The following is a 20,087-nucleotide window of genomic DNA, read 5'->3' on the forward strand; positions in this document are numbered from 1 at the left end:
CAATTTTCTCGTATATTGTCCTGTATAATGTCAGCGTATTCTACAACGGGTCTTACACATGAAAAAAAAAATTTGGTAGAGTTTTTCTTTCTAAGATAAACTTGACCCTTCACAACATACTCGGGCGTGAATATAGGCTATTTTCACTATTTCATTTACATGACTTTCGCCATTTGTTGATTTTTTTTGTGTAGAGGACCAAGTATACTCCGTTGGGGTACTCCAGTCCTAGTGTATCCTATGTCTGATGTACTACCATTAACTATGACATTGTTTCCTATCATATAGGTAACTTCTAAAACAAGCGAGTAATTCACCACGTTTTCCAATTTTTTTCAAGCTTGTATAATTGCCCCTTATGCCATTATTGTTAAAGGCTTTACTTATATAGAAAAATATAACTCTAACTTCTTTTTCCTGATCGAGTGTCTTTTAAAAGTCACTAGTACTACTTAATAATTGATAATTAGGCCTAAAGCCAGATTGATGTGACGTAAGAATAGCATCGGTATGAATAAACTTGTATAGATATTTAAGGTAGTTCGATCCTCGTGTGATGTCATAGGTTATTGCAAAAATGTTTATCAAATTAAACTTTGCGCATGATAAAAATATATCTTTCAGAATAATTTTATTCACTGGATAAAAATGAAAAATTTGGTAAACTATTGATACTGAAAAAAATTATATTTTCCATAGATAATCAATTATCTACAATAATAGATATCTATATACAATATCTATACTATGAGGTGTAAAGGGAAGACACTGAATGTAAATGTTGCGATATCGCTAATGAATACATTTTATGAAACTCAAAGACATATTGCATATAAAAATGGTGAAAAAGATTTGTTTGACACCTGCTGGAACCGCTGGAATCAATTATTTCATTGAGTGTTTGTTTGTTGTTGTTGTTTATTTATTTTTGGTTAAAATGTTGTTGTTTTTTTTATAAATTTCAATATATATGTACCTTTTTAAAAATATTAAATAATGACTGAATTCATCTCCCTCTCTCTCTCTCTCTCAGAAAATAATATATACATATACCTTTGATAGTTTCTTATAAACATTTTGTACAAGTTTCTTTGCAGAATGTATGTATATATATACTGTATGTATGTTTTAAAAAAATATATAATTTTTTTTTATTTTTATCTACAATAATAAAAAAAATGTCAGGGGAATATACAGGTAACTCCTGTACTGGAATCTTATCTACTGCATGTCTACTGTACAATGATTTCCCTAATATCCACAACCAATTCATACATATCTATGAATTAACAGGTGTGTTTTTTGTTGTTTTAATATTTGACATTTAAAATTTGTCATTTCAACAAGTGTTTATTTAGTTTTATTATTCTGTTTAACGGAAATGTGTGATTTTCTGATGTTGACATATACTTCTGTTTTTTGCATGCCTGACATCTTTAAAAAGTTGGCAACATACACTGGTTTATTAATCAAGTTAAACTATATTGAGTGGAAATTGATAGTTTTCCCACTTTCAACCATTGATATTGATAAGTCACATGAGGACGAGCTACAGGCACACCTTTCCAAGCATTTACCACGAACGCTTAGTAGAGATATTAGCCTATAATTACTGACGATGCTGCTGTTGTCTTGTTTCAATACAGGGATAACATTTTCTATTTTGCATTGGTTTTGGAATATTGACCTATGAAGCCCTACTTGTACAGGGTAGATGATGTGCCGTGGAATAAAACAGGTAACTCAACCGTGTTTATATAACGTTCTCACCTATAAAGACATCACAGACCATTTGAATCTGAAAATGATTAAATCAATATAGGATGGATTATATCAATATAAGATGGATTAAATCAATATAAGATAAGATATTCTTTATTTCCTCCAAATTAATGGAGAGTATATCATAATCAAATTATAAACTTATTTGAACAGAACAGGAAAAAACATATTTATAATATTTATATTATGTACATATTTGAAACTAATGATTACAATCTACAGATTACGGCAGTCTATGGGAAAAAACCCTCTATTTTTATACAATGTATTTGCAACACTAAGCATGATTTGCTTCCATTGTATACAAGAAATATTTTCAAAGCTTGTACCTTGAACACAACCGATTATAGGATGGATTATATTAATATACGATGGATTAAATCAATATACGATTGATTATTTCAATATAGGATGGGTTATATCAATATACGATGGATTAAATGAATATACAATGGATTAAATCAATATAGGATGGATTATATCAATATAGGATGGATTAAATCAATATAGGATGGGTTATATCAATATAAGATGGATTAAATCAATATAGGATGGATTAATTCAATATAGGATGGGTTATATCAACATAGGATGGATTAAATCAATATACGATGGGTTATATATCAATATACGACGGATTAAATCAATATACGATGGATTAAATCAATATACGATGGATTAAATCAATATAGGATGGATTATATCAATATAGGATGGATTAAATCAATATAGGATGGGTTATATCAATATAAGATGGATTAAATGAATATACAATGGATTAAATCAGTATACGATGGATTAAATCAATATACGACGGATTAAATCAATATACGATGGATTAAATCAATATACGATGGATTAAATCAATATACGATGGCCTGTTATATGGCAGCTGAATGTGTGGGAGAGAATCGTGTTGAATGGACAACCCAACTGTTCACTTTGACTATTTAATTTGAACTGCTTACTTGTTGTGATGACGTCACAATGCATAAGTAAATGTGACGTCATATTACGGGAAACGATATAGCACATTTAAGATAATTATTATACAGTTATGAAATATTGATGTAGAACAATATGAAGCATTTAAGAAATAGTATTTAACACAGTTAATGAATATTACAGTCTTGAATTCTCAACATCCTGGGGGCGCTGAAAAGAATTCTCAACATCCTGGGCGCCGAAAAGTTGATTTCTCAGACGATCGCTTCTTCGTAATTTTAATACTTCATCAGTTTTATTTTCTAATGACACCTCCAGTGGAAATAACTTAGTTATAGGACGATTTATTAGTCCCGTATCAGTCTTTAGAATTGCTGCTCTGGTATATTTGTCTCTTCCGTATATCAACTCTTTGATTAGGCCAAGTTTCCATAATAGTCTGTTTCCTTCATTGTGGATGAGAACAACATCACCGACTTTTATATCCTGTACAGTTCTTCCGGCCGCACAATGAAACTCACGAAGTGATGTCAAATACTCATTTCTCCATCTGTTCCAGAAGTGATCAAGAATATCTCTTTGTCGAATAACTCTTTTGCACACATCAATACGTTTCATGTTGATTGGTTGTAGAGATTCTTCCGGTGGCTTGAAGTAAGGTAATACATCCAGATTCCGTCCGTATAGAAGATGGGAGGGTGTAAGTGGCTGTGGGTCCTCAAGATCTGTGAATGTATACGTAATGGGTCTGTTGTTCAACATGCATTCCACTTCTGTTAATAAAGTATTGAGTTCCGATGATGTGACTTGAGCTTTTCCTAATACCTTTTTGATTGTAGATTTTATCATGCCAATAATGCGTTCCCACCATCCACCATACCAGGGAGCTCTAGATGGAATGAATTTCCAAACTGTACCTAAAGATGAAAACTTATTCCGAACTCTAGTGGAGTGAAGAATATTGTCTATATCTGATGCTGCTGCCTTGAACGTAGATGCATTATCGGAAATAACGATTTTTGGCAATGATCTGCGACCAACAAATCTCCGAAATGCTCTAATGAATGTCTCCTCTGACATATCCTCTACTAACTCATTGTGAACGGCTCTTGTAACGGCACACGTAATTAGGCAAATGTATACCTTTCTTGGAGACTTGTTAACTTCCTTTACGAAGAGAGGTCCTGCGAAATCAATTCCTGTCACAGTAAACGGAGGTTCTTCTCGAAGTCTGTCTTTAGGTAACGGCGGAGGATCTGGCGCTGGAAAGGATTTTCCAATAATCTTTTTGCATTTCACGCATTTTCTCAAAATTCCTTTTACACATTGGCGAATATGTGGAATCCAGTATTTCTGCTGTATTTTGACAATCGTGGAATTCACTCATGCATGTAGAACACTTTCGTGGGAATTTAGGATGATCAACCTCGTCACTAGGTGTTTCTTTAGGATGATCAACCTCGTCACTAGGTGTTTCTTTAGGATGATCAACCTCGTCACTAGGTGTTTCTTTGGTAGAAGGACGGGAAATTTCGTTTCCGTGTCAAGCGATGAATTATGGATACGTCCTCTACATCGGAGAAGCCCTTCGTTGTCCAGATACAGTCCTAATTGCTTTGTGATAGCAGTTCTCTTTGAATTTTGGTTTGACAGATTGTTGATTTCCTCCTTGAATACATCGCGTTGTGTTTCTTTTAAAGTTATCACATTAGCGTTATAAAGCTCTTTTGCTGTAAGTACGCTTGTTTTTCTCTGTGTCTTTGAAGTTTTACAATTTTCAATAAATCTAAGTACGTAGGCCGTTGCACGGAGTAATCTGCTATATGAAGAAAATCTTGAAGCGTCAACTGTAGTGTTTTCCGTTGTTTTCACTGATTCTGTGCAGGTGTCTGTGGTACTTAATTCACAATCCACCTTCAGTACAGCTGATGAACTTGTATCTGTAGATCGGTTCCAAATTGGCCAAGCACTTTCATCGTGTATCCACTTGGGGCCATTCATCCATAATTTGTTACTCAAGAATTTTTCCGCTGTTTCTCCACGTGTGAGACAATCCGCGGGGTTTGACTTTGTAGGACAGTATTTCCAAACACTACCTTCTGTTAAATCCGTGATTTCCTTTACACGCTTTCTGACAAATGGTTTCAAATCCTTTAATGATGTTAACCAAGACAGAACGATCTGACTGTCACACCAAAATGTTACAGTTTGCACATTTAATACTGTTTTCAGATGGTTGGCTATCTTTGCGCCGATTACTGCACCCATTAATTCAAGACGTGGCAATGTTTGAGATTTTATAGGTGCTACCCTGTTCTTAGCCATAACAAGACAAGATGTGTCCTTGGTGACGAGATAAGCACAAGCTCCATAAGCGCGCTGACTTGCATCAGTAAATACGTGGAGTGCCGGAGTTTCCTTTGAGTCAGTGTGAAGGTATCGCTGAATCTCAATATTTGTACATTCTTGTAGGTCGAGTGCAAGTGATTTCCAATTTTCCTGGAATTCGTGTGGTAAACATTGATCCCAGCTACATTCCAGTTTCCAAATATCCTGCATAAATATCTTCGCTCTTACTGTAACCGGACTGAGCAGTCCGAGTGGGTCAAATATCTTGGACGACTCCCGTAGAACTTCTCTCTTAGTAATTTCTCCATTTTCTCCTTCTGGATACGTTTTAAGTTTAAGTTGTGGAAACTTCAGGTAATCTGTCTCGCAATCCCATCGCATTCCAAGAATTTTGATCTGTTCATCAGTGTCAAGGACATTTTCTTCTTTTGCTAACTCACGCAGAGTATGGTTGTTGGAGTTCCAAGATCGTAGATTAAATCCACCATTTTGTAATAAGACTCTAGAATCTTTGTAAAACTTCAACAAAGTAGATTGGTCTGGGAAGCTTGTAAGTACATTATCGACATAAAGTGACTCTAACAATTCCATCGATGTTTCACACGGGTTTCTGTCAAAATGTTTAAGTAACGTTGCTCCAAGTATGAAGGGAGAACACGTAGCACCAAAAAGAACTACTTTAAATCTGTATACAGTGAGCGCACTGGTAGGATCTTGTGGATTACTTAGCCAGAAAAATCTGGTGACATTGCGGTCGGACTTGTCCAGATTTATTTGTAAGAAAGCCTTTTCAATGTCAGTCGTAACGGCGTACTGTTTTGCTCTGAAGCGCAATATAATTCCTGTCAAGTTGTTTAGATCTGGTGCGGTGCTGTCGAGACAATCATTTAAACTGGGGCTTTTCCCGTTCATGCGACAGCTACAATCATATACGATGCGTATTGCAGTAGTCGACGAATCTTTGGCTACTGGGTGATGTGGAATATAGTGTTTCCTGGTTGAATTAGTATCTTTGCTAATGTCGACTTTCTCGATGAAACCGCGGGCTTCTTGTTCCTGTATTATTTTGCTGTAAATGTCCAACATATCACCATCACTTGCTAATCTTTTGATGACGTTTTTGGTCCGTCGTCTAACGATTTCTTCGTTTGTCGGGAGTTCTGCGCAGCTGTCTTTCCAGGGAAGTTTAGCTGAATAACGTCCGTTTTCAAATGAAATGGAATGTTGTCCGTAGGTTTCCGCCTTTTCGTGTAATAGACCATCTTTCTCTCCAATATCCTCGATTTCCCAAAATCTCGCGATATTAACTTCCTCGTTTTTGTGAAAGGTAAGCACATTGTGCATTGACGTCTGGACTTTCGATGTTGAATTAGAAATGCGTGTAGGTCCCGAAATCAAATATCCTAGCTTTGAGCTCACAGCAGTAGGACCATTTCCGCGAATGATTTCATCCCCAACAAAACTCCAATAGAAATCTGCCCCTATAAGTAATGAAACACTGAATGACGTGTCACTGTTTTCGGGGTGTGCTAATTTCAAGTTTTTCAAATGTGGCAATGAATTTACTGACACACGATTTGTATGAATTGGAGCGGCGATATTAGGCACAATTAAAACTTCTACGGGAACCTTTTCACCGGAATCTGTTTCAACGTATACTGTAGTTTTGTTCAAATGTCTGACTGACTTTGCGGTTTTATCTCCGAACGCTGCGATATTCAAACTTTCATTTCCTGATACTTCGGCCTGAAGATTGTTTGCTAATTCTTCCGTTATGAAAGACCTCTGGGCTCCCTCATCAAACAAAATATTCGCACATGTAAACGAATTCGCGCTTGGTGAAGATGAAACTGTGGCGACGGCGGTCTTTAATAAAGTAACGGATGTAGAAGTACTGTGAAGTACTGACTCGTCATCTACATTCTGAGACTGGGCGATTTCCTGTATGATACTACTATCAACAGAAATGTCGGTAGATTTCTGAGACTGATGTTCTGTATTTGTTACATTGTCTGAATTGCTGTTTTTTCTACACAACGAAGTATGATGTTTTTTGTGACAATTACGACAGGTACCCTTTGATTGACATTTTGAAACCTGATGATGTCCCAAGGAGTTAAAACAAAGTTTATGCTCCTTTACAATTGCAAGTCTCTTGTTATAATCTAGCGGACAATCTCCTGGAAAATGATTTTCCTTGCAATACACACATTTCTTGGGGCTGCGCTGGAATGGCGTAATATTGCGATTGGATTTCTCTTTTGATGATCGAGCACTGGTATGAAAATTTGCAGTTAGCAAAACATTATTCAATGATGAATTGGAGCTTCCTGCCTCTAGAATTGTGATTTCATGCAATATGCAACGGCGTAAGGATTCTAGTGTCCAGTGGTCACTTCCGTTATGACGGGTAATATTAATTTTCAAATCTGACGGCAACTTGTCCATTAGAATGGGAATTAACATTGTACCAAATGTTTCTTCTTCTTGTCCGAGTGATTCAAGACCACGAATGTACGACTCAGCAGTGTCATAAAATTCCCTCAGACTAAACAAGTTTGATTGCGGAGGTGATAAATCCAACAAAGATTTCATGTACGCATTTATAATTTTGTGTTTCTGACCATATCTTTCTCTTAAAGAGACACTACAGCTCATTTTGCGCAAAAATCATGAAATGACAATTTTCCTAGTGCTTTTTCAATTTTTGTTGCATTGTTGAAAGTATGAACTTTGCGAAAATAACATTTATCTAAAGTTAAAAATTATCGTTTTAACGTAAAAATTAATACTTTTTGATGGCCTATACAAAAAATATCGAGTCTCCTCCTTTCAGTCTTCAGACGCATGCGCATAGACAGTAAACAGTGCAGCATGTCGTCCAGTGAGAGAAAGTGTAGTTGATAGATCTAGAATTTTGACAGATTCTGTGAGAAAAGAGGTAAAAATAGAATGAGATCAAACTCATACGTGAAATAGAATTTACCATGGTATCAGTTTGACCGTTGGAAAACAAAGAGTTCGGAGAAACCCATGTAACTCAGTGGCGGATCTAGGATTTCCGAAGGGAGTGTGAAAGTCAAAGGTTAGCCACAGTAATCGGGCATTCTGGTGCAAAATTTGGATTTTCATTCAAAATCTGTGGCGTAAAAAGGGAGGGGGGATCCTGCCCCCCCCCCCCCCCCCTTAAATCTGTCATTGAGATTAGCTGCGAAGACACTACTTTTAAAAGTAAGTGCTATTTTTATCTGAACACGACACGTGTTAGTTGTAAAAACATCGATCAATGGGAACATGGACGGGTTTCTGTTGAAATAATGATTGATATAATTACTTATTTTAAGGAGCAGGGAACACTCTTATACTTGAAAGGTGAGTGTGGACCTCCTTGAAGGGGAATTTAAATAATTTTCTACACAACACTTTTGCTGTCATTCAAAACCACGTGATGTAAATAAGCATTCAAAAGTCCGAGTCAGAATGAAGAAACCTTTGAATTCCGAACGATCTTCAAAGCGCAGTTGAGAGTAAATTGATGCATCCCAATTGTTCAAAATTGTCAGTATCGATATAAATTTTATCATTTTATCAATACATGTTTTAAAAAACACTTTATTAAAATGTGGAAAATGAGCTGTAGTGTCTCTTTAACAATGAGATAGCCTTTTCATAATTATTGTTTGTGAGAGCAAGACCAGCAATAACATTTGATGCACCGTATTCCAACAGCGATTTGAGATAGGAAAATTTCTGAACATCCGTAAGTGTATGATTCAAATGAACAGTCGTCTCAAAAGAATCCCAAAAAGTTTGTCAATCTAGAATGTTTCCGTTAAACATTGGGAGTGATAGTTTTGGAAGTTTGTGGTTTTGTGATCCAAATGAGGAGCTGCTTTGTAACGGGGCCGGTAATGGCATGTGAAATTCCGTGGCACTGGGGTTTAATTCAGAAGAAATTGACTGAAATATTCTGAAACTCAACTTGAAGCGGGTTTCTATCTGTGTAAGTTCTTTGTCTAAGAAAGAGTAATACTCATCTGAATTTACAATCTCTGATTCCGCGTCCTCTGCGGAAATAGCCTCAAGAATTTCCTCATCAAGCTTCTCCAAAACTTTCCTCTTCTTGAGTATTCCTTCATACATTTTCTGTATGTTGACGGGGTCCATATCTTCTTTTAGCAATGCATTTATAGAACGCGTAATAGCTGCTTTATTCCCTGCTCGGATTGCCTTTAGTTTCTCCATGGTCACGGCACCAACAATGTGGGAGAGAATCGTGTTGAATGGACAACCCAACTGTTCACTTTGACTATTTAATTTGAACTGCTTACTTGTTGTGATGACGTCACAATGCATAAGTAAATGTGACGTCATATTACGGGAAACGATATAGCACATTTAAGATAATTATTATACAGTTATGAAATATTGATGTAGAACAATATGAAGCATTTAAGAAATAGTATTTAACACAGTTAATGAATATTACAGTCTTGAATTCACAACAGAATGAAGGCGATACATCAGAGACAAATATAATGTCATCAGAGACAAATATAATGTCTCTGTATACATCAGTTAAAACACGTGTCTTTCAGATGTGAAAATAAACAATGATGCTGTTATACTAACATCTACAAGAATTTCAGCTCTAGATGACCGGGGCACATTAAGTATGCAGGAAAAAGTCAGATGTGCTCAATCCTGCCTGTCATGCGCGGATCCATAATTGTTTTTCATGGGTGTGGGAATCCCAGCCTGCGGTTTTTGGTATTGGTAATTCACTTCAAAATTTATCAGAAGTATGCATTTTTTGTCAAATACTGGGGGTGAAGGGGTGGGTGGGTAGGTTTCCAGATTCCTCCTCTAAATGTTGACTCGGGGATCTAGGTTACCAAAACCCGTACACGTTATATACAACTAGAACGTTCCTTCACACCCCCCCCCCCCCCCAAAAAAAAACCCACACATACAGTCCGTAGTTCTTATATCTGGTTTATCATTTTACATTTTTTGCTTGTTTATCTTCGCGTTTCTCGTACTTATTTAAATATTACAGCCATATTTACTTTACACCGCCGAATATGATAAAGACACCATAGAATATAATTACGAAAGCATCAAACTTTAATAAATAGATACATGTAATATGATAGATGAATCAAATACCAGGGGTTCTACGGACTAGTGACGTTTTCATACTTATCAGATTATTATTTTGACCAGTCAGATGATTATGTCAACTTGTCAGATTATTATGTCAACTTGTCAGATGATTATGTCAACTTGTCAGATAATTATGTCGACTTTTAAATTTTTGTATATGTTATTAGGGTAATTATATCATTACATTAGTCGCTATATATTAATAATAATAATTATGCATTTTAATTCTGACACTATGAATATTTTATTCACATGTATGTGCACATCGATTTTATAGTATCTTTTCTTTCACATTTGTAAAGCGCTTTAGAGAACTAATGTTGATAGGGCACTATATAAATCTTTTACTTACAATTACAATTACTTGTCAGATGATTATGTCGACTTGTCAGATAATTATGTCGACTAGTTAGATGATTATGTCGACTTGTCAGATAATTTGTCGACTAGTTAGATGATTATGTCAACTTGTCAGATAATTATGTCGACTAGTTAGATGATTATGTCGACTGTCAGATAATTATGTCGACTACTTAGATGATTATGTCGACCTGTCAGATAATTATGTCGACTACTTAGATGATTATGTCGACTTGTCAGATAATTATGTCGACTAGTTAGATGATTGTGTCGACTGTCAGATAATTATGTCGACTAGTTAGATGATTGTGTCGATTAGTCAGGGGGAAAATCATTGATCATATTTTCTCACTATTTTTTAATTCTGATATACTAATTACGGAAACGTTGAATTGTCTTGTTCACTAAACAGCATGCAACAAGTCGATATAAAGAAGTCGATATGTCACTAATTTTATAATTATAATAGTATAATAGTTTCCTTGCTACATTGTATATGTTCGCATATTAATTGTTAAAATCAGTGTCATATTGATTTCTTGATATTCTTGGCAGACTGATTTGAATGCGGATAACTCTGTTCACCTGATCAGGATATGGGGCTCACGGCGGGTGTGACCGGTCAACAGGGGATGCTTACTCCTCCTAGGCACCTGATCCCACCTCTGGTGTGTCCAGGGGTCCGTGTTTGCCCAACTATCTATTTTGTATTGCTTGTAGGAGTTATGAGATTGATCACTGTTCGTTATCTTCACCTTGCATTAACATGTTAATGTTTAGTGAACAAAACAAGACAGAAATGTACGATCCTCTCCCATAGGAGAGAGCTACCATAGACATCTCAAGTGTGGATAGCTTACATAAGTACATACATGTATATTAATATCTCACAAGTGGCCATCTCAAAAGCTTACAGAAGGTAGAAACTATGGAAAGCCATAGGGGACCCCCAGGTCATGTTCTATATATCTCATTGTAATTCAATCCTGACCGGTCATGATTACAATCCTGGCCAAGTCAGGATTTAAAACCTGACCTGACCATGATTTTCAATCCTGACCTATGGAAAGCCATAGGGGACCCCCAGGTCATGTTCTATATATTTCATTGTAAATCAATCCTGGCCGGCCAGGATATGTTATCCTGGCCAAGTCAGGATTGCAAACATGACCAGCCATGATTTTCAATCCTGGCACATCCTATCCTGGCCGGTCAGGTTATGATTTCAATCCTGGTCAATAACATGGTCATCCAATCCTCACCTGGCCACCCAAACCTGGTCGGTCATGATTTCAAACATAACCAAGCCAGGATTGATAACCTGGCCATCCAATCCTGGTCATGATTTTCAATCCTGGCCAAGTCAGGATGACCTGACCATTCAATCCTGGTCGGTCATGATTTCAAACATGGCCAAGTCAGGATTGATAACCTGGTCGGTCATGATTTTCAATCCTGGCCAAGTCAGGATTGCATTGCGCCAGGATATATGACTTCCAAACGCAGTCAAGATTTCTCAAGCGTCGCCAAGATTGCCCTGGCCAAGTTGCATGTTCGAATGATTCAAAGAAAAAAAAAAACGCTGTCAAGATTTCCCAAGAGTCGCCAAGATTTATTACCCAAGATTTTCGCTGATGAAGATTTATTAGGCCAAGATTTTCAAGGACTTAGATTACATCATTCTATCTGCACATGCTGCATGCCGCTGAAGACTCAGAAGTTATTCTGATAACAAGGTGGGTGGTTTGTGTTTTTCGTTCAGTTATATAGATCAAGTCATTATGTTTCTACATCGCTTTCGCCTTAAATGTATTTAATTAATCATTACGCTACTCTCTATAATTAATGTATGTGTGCCTATCGAGGAAATTCGAGTCAAAACCAAATTCGCTCATCTCATAATTTTATATGTTGACAGTGCTACCGTTTGAGCGAGCGCAGCTTCTTGTATGTACATATTTTGTAATGTTCATCCTTTGATCAGGTTCAATTTAAACAATATCTATTTGCCAAATACTCATGACATGAATTTTCTCTCGGGGTTTTATATAAAAAAATCATTAAAACATGTATGTACATGAATGTGACTGAAATATTTTTATGCTATATATACACATTTTATTTCTACTGCCTTCACTATGACTTGCTTAACCTTTGATGCACGACACTCCTCTGGACTGTATGCTCTCAGCAGTCTACTGCCTCTATACGTATTTCTTTTTTTTATTATTCTCAATCTTTTCAAGTTACGAATTGTATGATAAAAATGCCCAAACCTTTCAAGTTTGTAAAATTGGGTTTAAACAGCACTGCCTTTGAATATAAAATGCATTTCAATATAATGATAATTTAACCCCCCCCCCCACCACCACCACCACCACCATGCGCACCTATCTGATTTTTAAAAAATATTAAATTCATATGATAATCTCCTTGTAGCAATGGTATGTTCCAAAAGAGAAAATTAGAACAATATTAATTTATAATGAAGCAATCTTCTTAGGGTTTTTGTTACTGATCCCTGCTTCACACCAAAGCACGTAGCGGGAAAAACTATACAGAATAAAATTATTTCTAATAATCCTTAAGCGGTAAAGAAATTGATAATTTACAATCATTTATTACATTTAACTTTATAAGCTTTCATCAAAAATAAATAAAAACCTCATACATGTATAGACATATAATTTACCCATCAACACAGCCACTGATGTGTATTCCAAAGGGACTCAACTTGTCATACTGGTCTAGAAAATAATGAAGGTCCTGAATGCAACAATATTAATATGATACAAAATATTTGTCAGACGAGTCAGATTGCATGCTCAATCTTAATTTTGATACTTGTATATATATTTGATAAATAATTTTTTTTGGTTTCAGTTAAATCCTTATATTCCCTGTCTAACTCTTAATCTCAGAGTAGCCTTTACCTGGTCATAATTTGAAGAAAACTTCTGTATATCACATGGACTAAGACTTCTTGCCCATTGACATGACTGATTTATTTAACCTTTAAACGTATCCCCAGGTCAGGATTTGAATTAGCTTAAATCTACCATTAAAGTCATATACTAGATAAAGATAAAAATTAATACATGTACTTGCATAGTAATATTGAGCGGACAGTATATTCTTATGTCCAGTTTGACCCTTGACCTTTGACCATGTGACGTCAAAATCAATAGGGGTTATCTTCTTCTAAAGATATACCAGTGTACCAAGTTTGATGACTGTCAAGCAAAGGGTTCTCTAGACATTGAGCGGACAGTATATTCCTATGTCCAGAGTAGATTGACCCTTAAACTTTGACCTGAAAAACAATAGGGGTTCTCTTCTATACTCATAACCAACCCACATATTAAATATTATGATCAAGTGAATGGTTCTCAAGATATTAACCGGACAACATGTGGTCTACCGACCAGCCAACAGGTGCAAAGTAATATGCCTCTCTTCTTTGAGGGGGGAGGGGGGGGGGGCATAAAAATGCACTACCCAAATGGTACCAAATATTTTTTTCTTATTAGAAAATGCATTATATTTGTGAAAAATGAAAACATATATTACCTACGTACAATGTATCCATATATAACTCTTAATCTAAAGAACATGTCTGATATGCTTCTGTCTGGTTTCAGATGCATTTCAAGCTGAAATAAATATATATAAATAAATAGCTATAAATCTAACTGCTTAAAAAATCTGAATTTGAGAAACTTTCATAATCATAAATTATTACAATGCTTTCAAATTATATCTTGATAGACTAGTGCACTTGCAGAATTAATCTCAAAACTATGTAAACTGATCTTAATTATCATGATTTAATTTCTACATGCTCTGAGAAATTTAAAAAAAACAATGAAGAATGATATTTAATAACTCATCCAGTCAGGGTCATTCAATAATACTGGACATTCATTTCTAGTCTGTGACTGGATCTAGCCAAGAAATAGTCAAAATAATTCTTCCATAACATTGAAGGTCCAAAGTTTTTGTTAAGGTCACTTAATTGCTATCTGTTTTTGTCTGTCGCTGTGGATATGTGCAGGTGTGTGTCATTTGTAAACTTCTCACATTTTCAATTCATTCTCAAGAACCGCTGATTAAAAGCTGATTTCAATTACACTTGCCACAAAGTATCCTTAGGTGAGGGAGATTCTTTTTTTTCAAATGAAGGGTAGTGCCCCCTTCCAAGGAGAGATAATGAAGAAAAGGTGATGTCATTAAAAAAATCCCTTCTCAAGAAGAGTTGAATCTTATTTGAAAGCCTCCTGACATAGTGTAAATTCTTATTTTTTTAAATCATGGCCCCTGGGGGTAGGGTGGGGCCACAGAAGTGGATCAAAGTTTGACATAGGAATATATAGGAAGAAATCTTATAAGATCTTCTCAAGAAGGCCATGTCTGGCCATATTAAAATTGGGAGCATCCTTAAATTGTTCCGATTCCAGTTTGTTCAAATCAAGACCCCCAGAAGTACGATGGTTGAAATATTACGTAAGTTTTTAAAAAAAAAAATTGGCTATATATCACAATTATTGGCTATATCGAATCTGTTATAACAATGCAAGCATGACTCCTATTATATCATCTGTATAGTACATTTATTTGAGCATTATAACCTGTGTGATTGATTTTCTGTTTTGAGGTATGAAGTTGATGAGTTCAAATTAAAATACAGCATCTGTGGACTGTGGAGCTAAGAGATTTTAATATTTTCCTGCACATTTTCAGACTCTAGTTCAGTATTGTTACATGCAAATTATCAGGACAGAATTGGAGGAAGTGAAATTTGCTTGGAATAACCATCGAATCAGGAAGCAAAAAATGGGAGATGTTGTTCCTGGGATTCCAGAATTCCTTTATCATGTTCCAGAAATGTTAGGTTAGTTTATTTTGGTAATGTGATACGATTAAAGAGTGAAAATTTACCTCTGCTTTTTGGAAAGTTGATTGTAAATAAAACAATTGTTTTTAAACAAAAAGAAATCAGTTATTAGATAAGACATAATAACTGTTATTCCATGGTAATACTTATTTCAAAGAAACAGCAATATGTAGTCTGATATGTTATCCCTTTCTATCTAAAGTTCATACAGTAAACCTTTCCTAATACATGTATGTACAGCACCGATTCCAAAGAAATTGGATAGATTAGTCAAGACTCTGGATAAGACAACTAAGAATTCTTAAACAATTAAATTTACTGATTGCAGAAATGAACTTTAAGTAGACATCAAATTAGGGAAAATGTTAGAATACACAATATTTGGATTTGACATTTTTCACTGATACGTATCTCATGTATTCAAATTGAAAGAATGTAGAATAATTATCTCTAGATTAAAATTGTACACTAGACACTGACATCAGTATATGTAATGGGGACTTTCATTTGTAATGTTTGACTATCTGGCTTTGTGCCAGATAAGGCTCGATGTCTGATGACAGGAGATAAAATAAACTCTTTTAAAAATAGCAAGGTCACAAATACTTTATCGATTTATTCTCAATACTTAACCTTCCTCAACTTATGCTGCATTGTAAGCTTTTCCTACATGCATATTTATACCCCCCGAACGAAGTTCTGGGGGGTGTATAGGAATCACTCTGTCTGTCTGTCTGTCCGTGCAGATTCGTGTCCGGGCCATAACTTCTTTATTCTTTGACTTAGGCATACCATATTTGGCACACAGGTAGATCACCATGAGACGACGTGTCAAGTATCTTCATGACCTTGACCCTTGACCTCAAGGTCAAAATTAAAGGTTTTTTACAATGGATTTGTGTCCGGGCCATAACTTTTTTGTTCTTTGACATAGGCATACCATATTTGACACATGAGTGTATCACCATGAGACGATGTGTCATGTACCTTCATGACCTCCATATGACCTTGACCTCAAGGTCAAAATCAAAGGTTTTGACAATGGATTCGTGTCAGGGCCATGACTTCTTTATTCTTTGACAAAGGCATATCATATTTGACACATCGGTGTATCACCATGAGACTATGTGTCATGTACATTCATGACCTCTTTATGACCTTTACCTTTGATCTCAAGGTCAAGATTATAGATTTATGCCATGGATTTGTGTTCGGACTATATCTTCTTTCTTCTACAAATGCATACCATTTTTCTTCACCCAGGAAAGAGGTAATTTATACCTATTAACAACACCCTTTGGGAGATTGGGGTAAGCGGGTGGTATTCTTAGTGAGCTTGTTACATTTAAACTGTCTCTTAAAATTTTCGTTATTGTGTACCCTGACAGAAGTCTGAATCTCCACCCACTAATTTGTAACTTGTTTATATTGAATAAATCTGTTTTCATTACACCTTATTCTGTTTTACTTCTTTCTAGGTATTCCACAGTGTAAAAATTATATCCATCCTCTAAGTGTGAATGACGAAAAGTTTAAGTTCCTAAAGGATCAGTGCTGTTTTAAAAATGACTTGGATAAGGACATTAAAGAATCTCTTGATGTTATGTGCGACCATCACCGGCCTTCATCAGTATTTGAAGCCAAAGCAATGTATATTTCACTGAAAGATATATTGGAACAGTATATTTATCAGAAATTTATGATGTTTTGGACTTTATGGCAATTCTGACAAGTTCAAGATCACCGACAGAATTCTTAAAAAATAAAATCCAGTTAATGAATCTACAATGGATAAATATTGGAATTTGATACTTCAAGCAAAGATTAATATGAGCTAAAGATATTTTTTCGTTTTAACTTTGTCTGAAGGTAATTCGGACAAGTTAAGGTCTTAAGGCAAAAAGTGTTAATTTCATGTCAGTCCCATAACTTTGTATGGGGGATACTCTGCAAGTTTATATTGCATATAAGATTACTTATGACCAGAGAGTGTCTCATTATTTATTTTTTTGTAACCAGGGTGATTTTGGCAAGTTTGTGGTCACTTGTAGAAGTTTGTGAGCTCACAGTGCCTTTAGTTTTTTGTTTTCTTATTATTGTTATATGACCTCCTGGTCTTTTATGTTTCCACTGTTGGATGGTTATTCTATGCAAATTTCACTTCTTCCCATACTTTTTGGCCATACTCTATTTATGTGTCTTAAGTTTTGTAGACAATTTTTGTATTTCTTTTTTGTCAGCTTTTCAATAATTTGACCTTTCATTATGACCATCTATGAAAGAAATTATGTATATTATGGAACAGTCTGTGCGAAAAGGTAAACCCGACGATTGCCTCCAAGTGATCACTGTAATTGAAACTTTGTGTAAAAACAAATTTTCGTATTGTTAAGAGTGATTTTCTTCAGAGAAAGTTTATTTGGAGATTTTAGATTCTTTATGGTGACCCCCCCCCCCCCCCCCCGATAATTCTATTGTTAATTCATATACTTTTAATTATTAGTAGGAAACCGATGAGTGATAGCCTACCTCATATGAGTTAACTTCCTAGTTTTTATACGCCCGTCAAAGACGGGACGTATCATGGTATGGCGTCGTCCTTCTGTCTGTCCGGACCTTGTGGGCAGGATACAGACTGAACCATAAGCCCTAGGACTTTACAACTTGGTACATTTGATTACCATGATGAGAGGAAGATGCCCATTGTTTTTCAAGGTCAAAGTCGTAGTATCACTTATTAGGAAAACTTTGTGGGCAGGATACAAACTGAACCGTAAGCTCCTGGATATTATAACTTGGTATATTTGATCACCATGATGGCAGGATACAAACCGAACCGTAAGCTCAAGGATATTATAACTTGGTATATTTGATCATCATAATGAGAGGAAGGTGCCTATTGTTTTTCAAGGTCAAGGTCGTAGTATCACTTATTAGGAAAACCTTGTGGGCAGGATACAAACCGAACCGTAAGCTCCTGGATATTATAACTTGGTATATTTGATCACCATGATGAGAGGAAGATGCCTATTTTTTTCAAGGTCAAGGTCATAGGTTTACTTAGTAGGAAAACCTTGTAGGTATACAGACCAAACTGTTGGGGCTAGGAGTGTCAAATTTAATACGCATATACCTTATTCCAAGTGGAGGAAGCCTATTGTTTCTCAAGGTCAAAGGTCAAGGTGGTTGTAGCAGGATACAAACAAAACTGTTGTGGCTAGGAATGCCAATACTTTTCTTTTTCAAGTTTAAAAGGTCAAGACTGTTAGATGGCATGCTTCACTTGATAATTTGGTGCCAAGTATAGCTTGTGAACTTCCAAGTTATACTTTATTGAAGAGATATTTCTATATAATTTGAGATTCTCCTGCAAAAAAAATGGTGATCTGCCTCTACAAAAATAGTTATGTTCAATATTTTTGACCATTTCAAACTGAAACTAATTACTGAAATAAACACATGAAATCAAATTGTATTGCATTTCAGTATACTAACTGTTTCAAGCAAAGGTGTGTGGTATATTAGCATATTTATGAAGTAGCACATTCTAAGGCTACCCCTCTATATCTTGATATCCATTTCTACAAGCATAATAATGAATTAGCTCACAGAGGACAGTGCTAACGTCACTAAAATATGAATCCCACTAAAATATGTTTTCCTTGAGCAAAATCTACGGGCGTATTATGCCACGTTGGCGTTGCTCTTGTTATACCATCTTGACCTGTCACTTAGTCATCTTGAGTTGTTCCCCTTTGATTGTGCTATGATTTTTATGTCGATCTAGTATATCTGGTTGTTGTGACAATAATAAATTCTTGTCTTGTTATATGCAAGTCCTCAGTCACGTTGTATAACATTTTGCTTGTTTATTTATTGATTCAAATGAATAAATGTATTAATTTTATGAATATGAGTCTCATTCCAATTAGTATTGTAGATGACTTCTATTAAGGTATTGGTAGGATGAAAGGTGAAGATAAGGAACAGTGATCAATCCCATAACTCCTATAAGCAATACAAAATAGAGTTGGGCAAACACGGACCCCTGGACACACCAGAGGTGGGACCAGGTGCCTAAGAGGAGTAAGCAATATCCTGTCGATGGGTGATCGGTCACACCCACGGGGAGCCCTTTATTCTGATCAGGTAAACAGAGTTATCTGTTGTCAAAATCAGTGTGCCAAAAAGGACCTAATAATCAGTATGAAACATGTCTGACAGCACTTGACCCAATGATAGGTCATATTGACGAACTAGATGGTTATAACGACCATAGAATTTTCGGAATGCTGACTTCAATCAAGACTATTGAAACCCCTGTAAAACTTGTCAGTAGCTTGCCTCAATTTAAAAACTGACCATACGCAGAACAAGTTCTTGCATATCGAATCAGTTGAGAGATATAAACACCATATGCAGGTGATACTGGAATATGAAGGATCTGTGCAAAGATTGAAAAAAAGGGGGGGGGGGGAGTAGGACAGGTTACTTTATGATGCTGTAAACATCCTTTTTTCACTGGGTCATCATTTCGTGGAATCGCAAATTTTGTTCAATCTGCAGGTAGAAAATTGCAGATTTTATGATA

The 20,087-nt window shown here is 35.7% G+C and overlaps 2 protein-coding genes and 1 long non-coding RNA gene across 3 annotated transcripts; 1 reads left to right on the forward strand and 2 right to left on the reverse strand.

Annotated features, from left to right (window-relative positions):
• Positions 1–2,904: 2,904 nt before the first annotated feature.
• Positions 2,905–3,807, reverse strand: LOC130051412 (uncharacterized). The gene has a single exon (XM_056153326.1). The coding sequence runs from the start codon at positions 3,805–3,807 to the stop codon at positions 2,905–2,907; it is 903 nt and encodes a 300-aa protein (XP_056009301.1).
• Positions 3,808–4,110: 303 nt separating this feature from the next.
• On the reverse strand, positions 4,111–7,734 carry LOC125676243 (uncharacterized). The gene has a single exon (XM_048914137.2). The coding sequence runs from the start codon at positions 7,732–7,734 to the stop codon at positions 4,111–4,113; it is 3,624 nt and encodes a 1,207-aa protein (XP_048770094.2).
• A 7,533-nt stretch (positions 7,735–15,267) lies between these two features.
• On the forward strand, positions 15,268–17,026 carry LOC130052140 (uncharacterized). Its single transcript, XR_008800523.1, has 2 exons — positions 15,268–15,493; positions 16,975–17,026. It is a non-coding gene; the product is annotated as an uncharacterized LOC130052140 (long non-coding RNA).
• The last annotated feature ends 3,061 nt before the right edge of the window (positions 17,027–20,087 follow it).

This window comes from Ostrea edulis, chromosome 2, assembly GCF_947568905.1.
Source record: "Ostrea edulis chromosome 2, xbOstEdul1.1, whole genome shotgun sequence".
NCBI lineage: Eukaryota > Metazoa > Mollusca > Bivalvia > Ostreida > Ostreidae > Ostrea > Ostrea edulis.

Excerpts from the sequence above, each read along its gene's own strand:
- LOC130051412 (XM_056153326.1), bottom strand. The coding sequence starts at position 3,807 with ATGTCAGAGGAGACATTCATTAGAGCATTTCGGAGATTTGTTGGTCGC.
- LOC125676243 (XM_048914137.2), bottom strand. The coding sequence starts at position 7,734 with ATGAGCTGTAGTGTCTCTTTAAGAGAAAGATATGGTCAGAAACACAAA.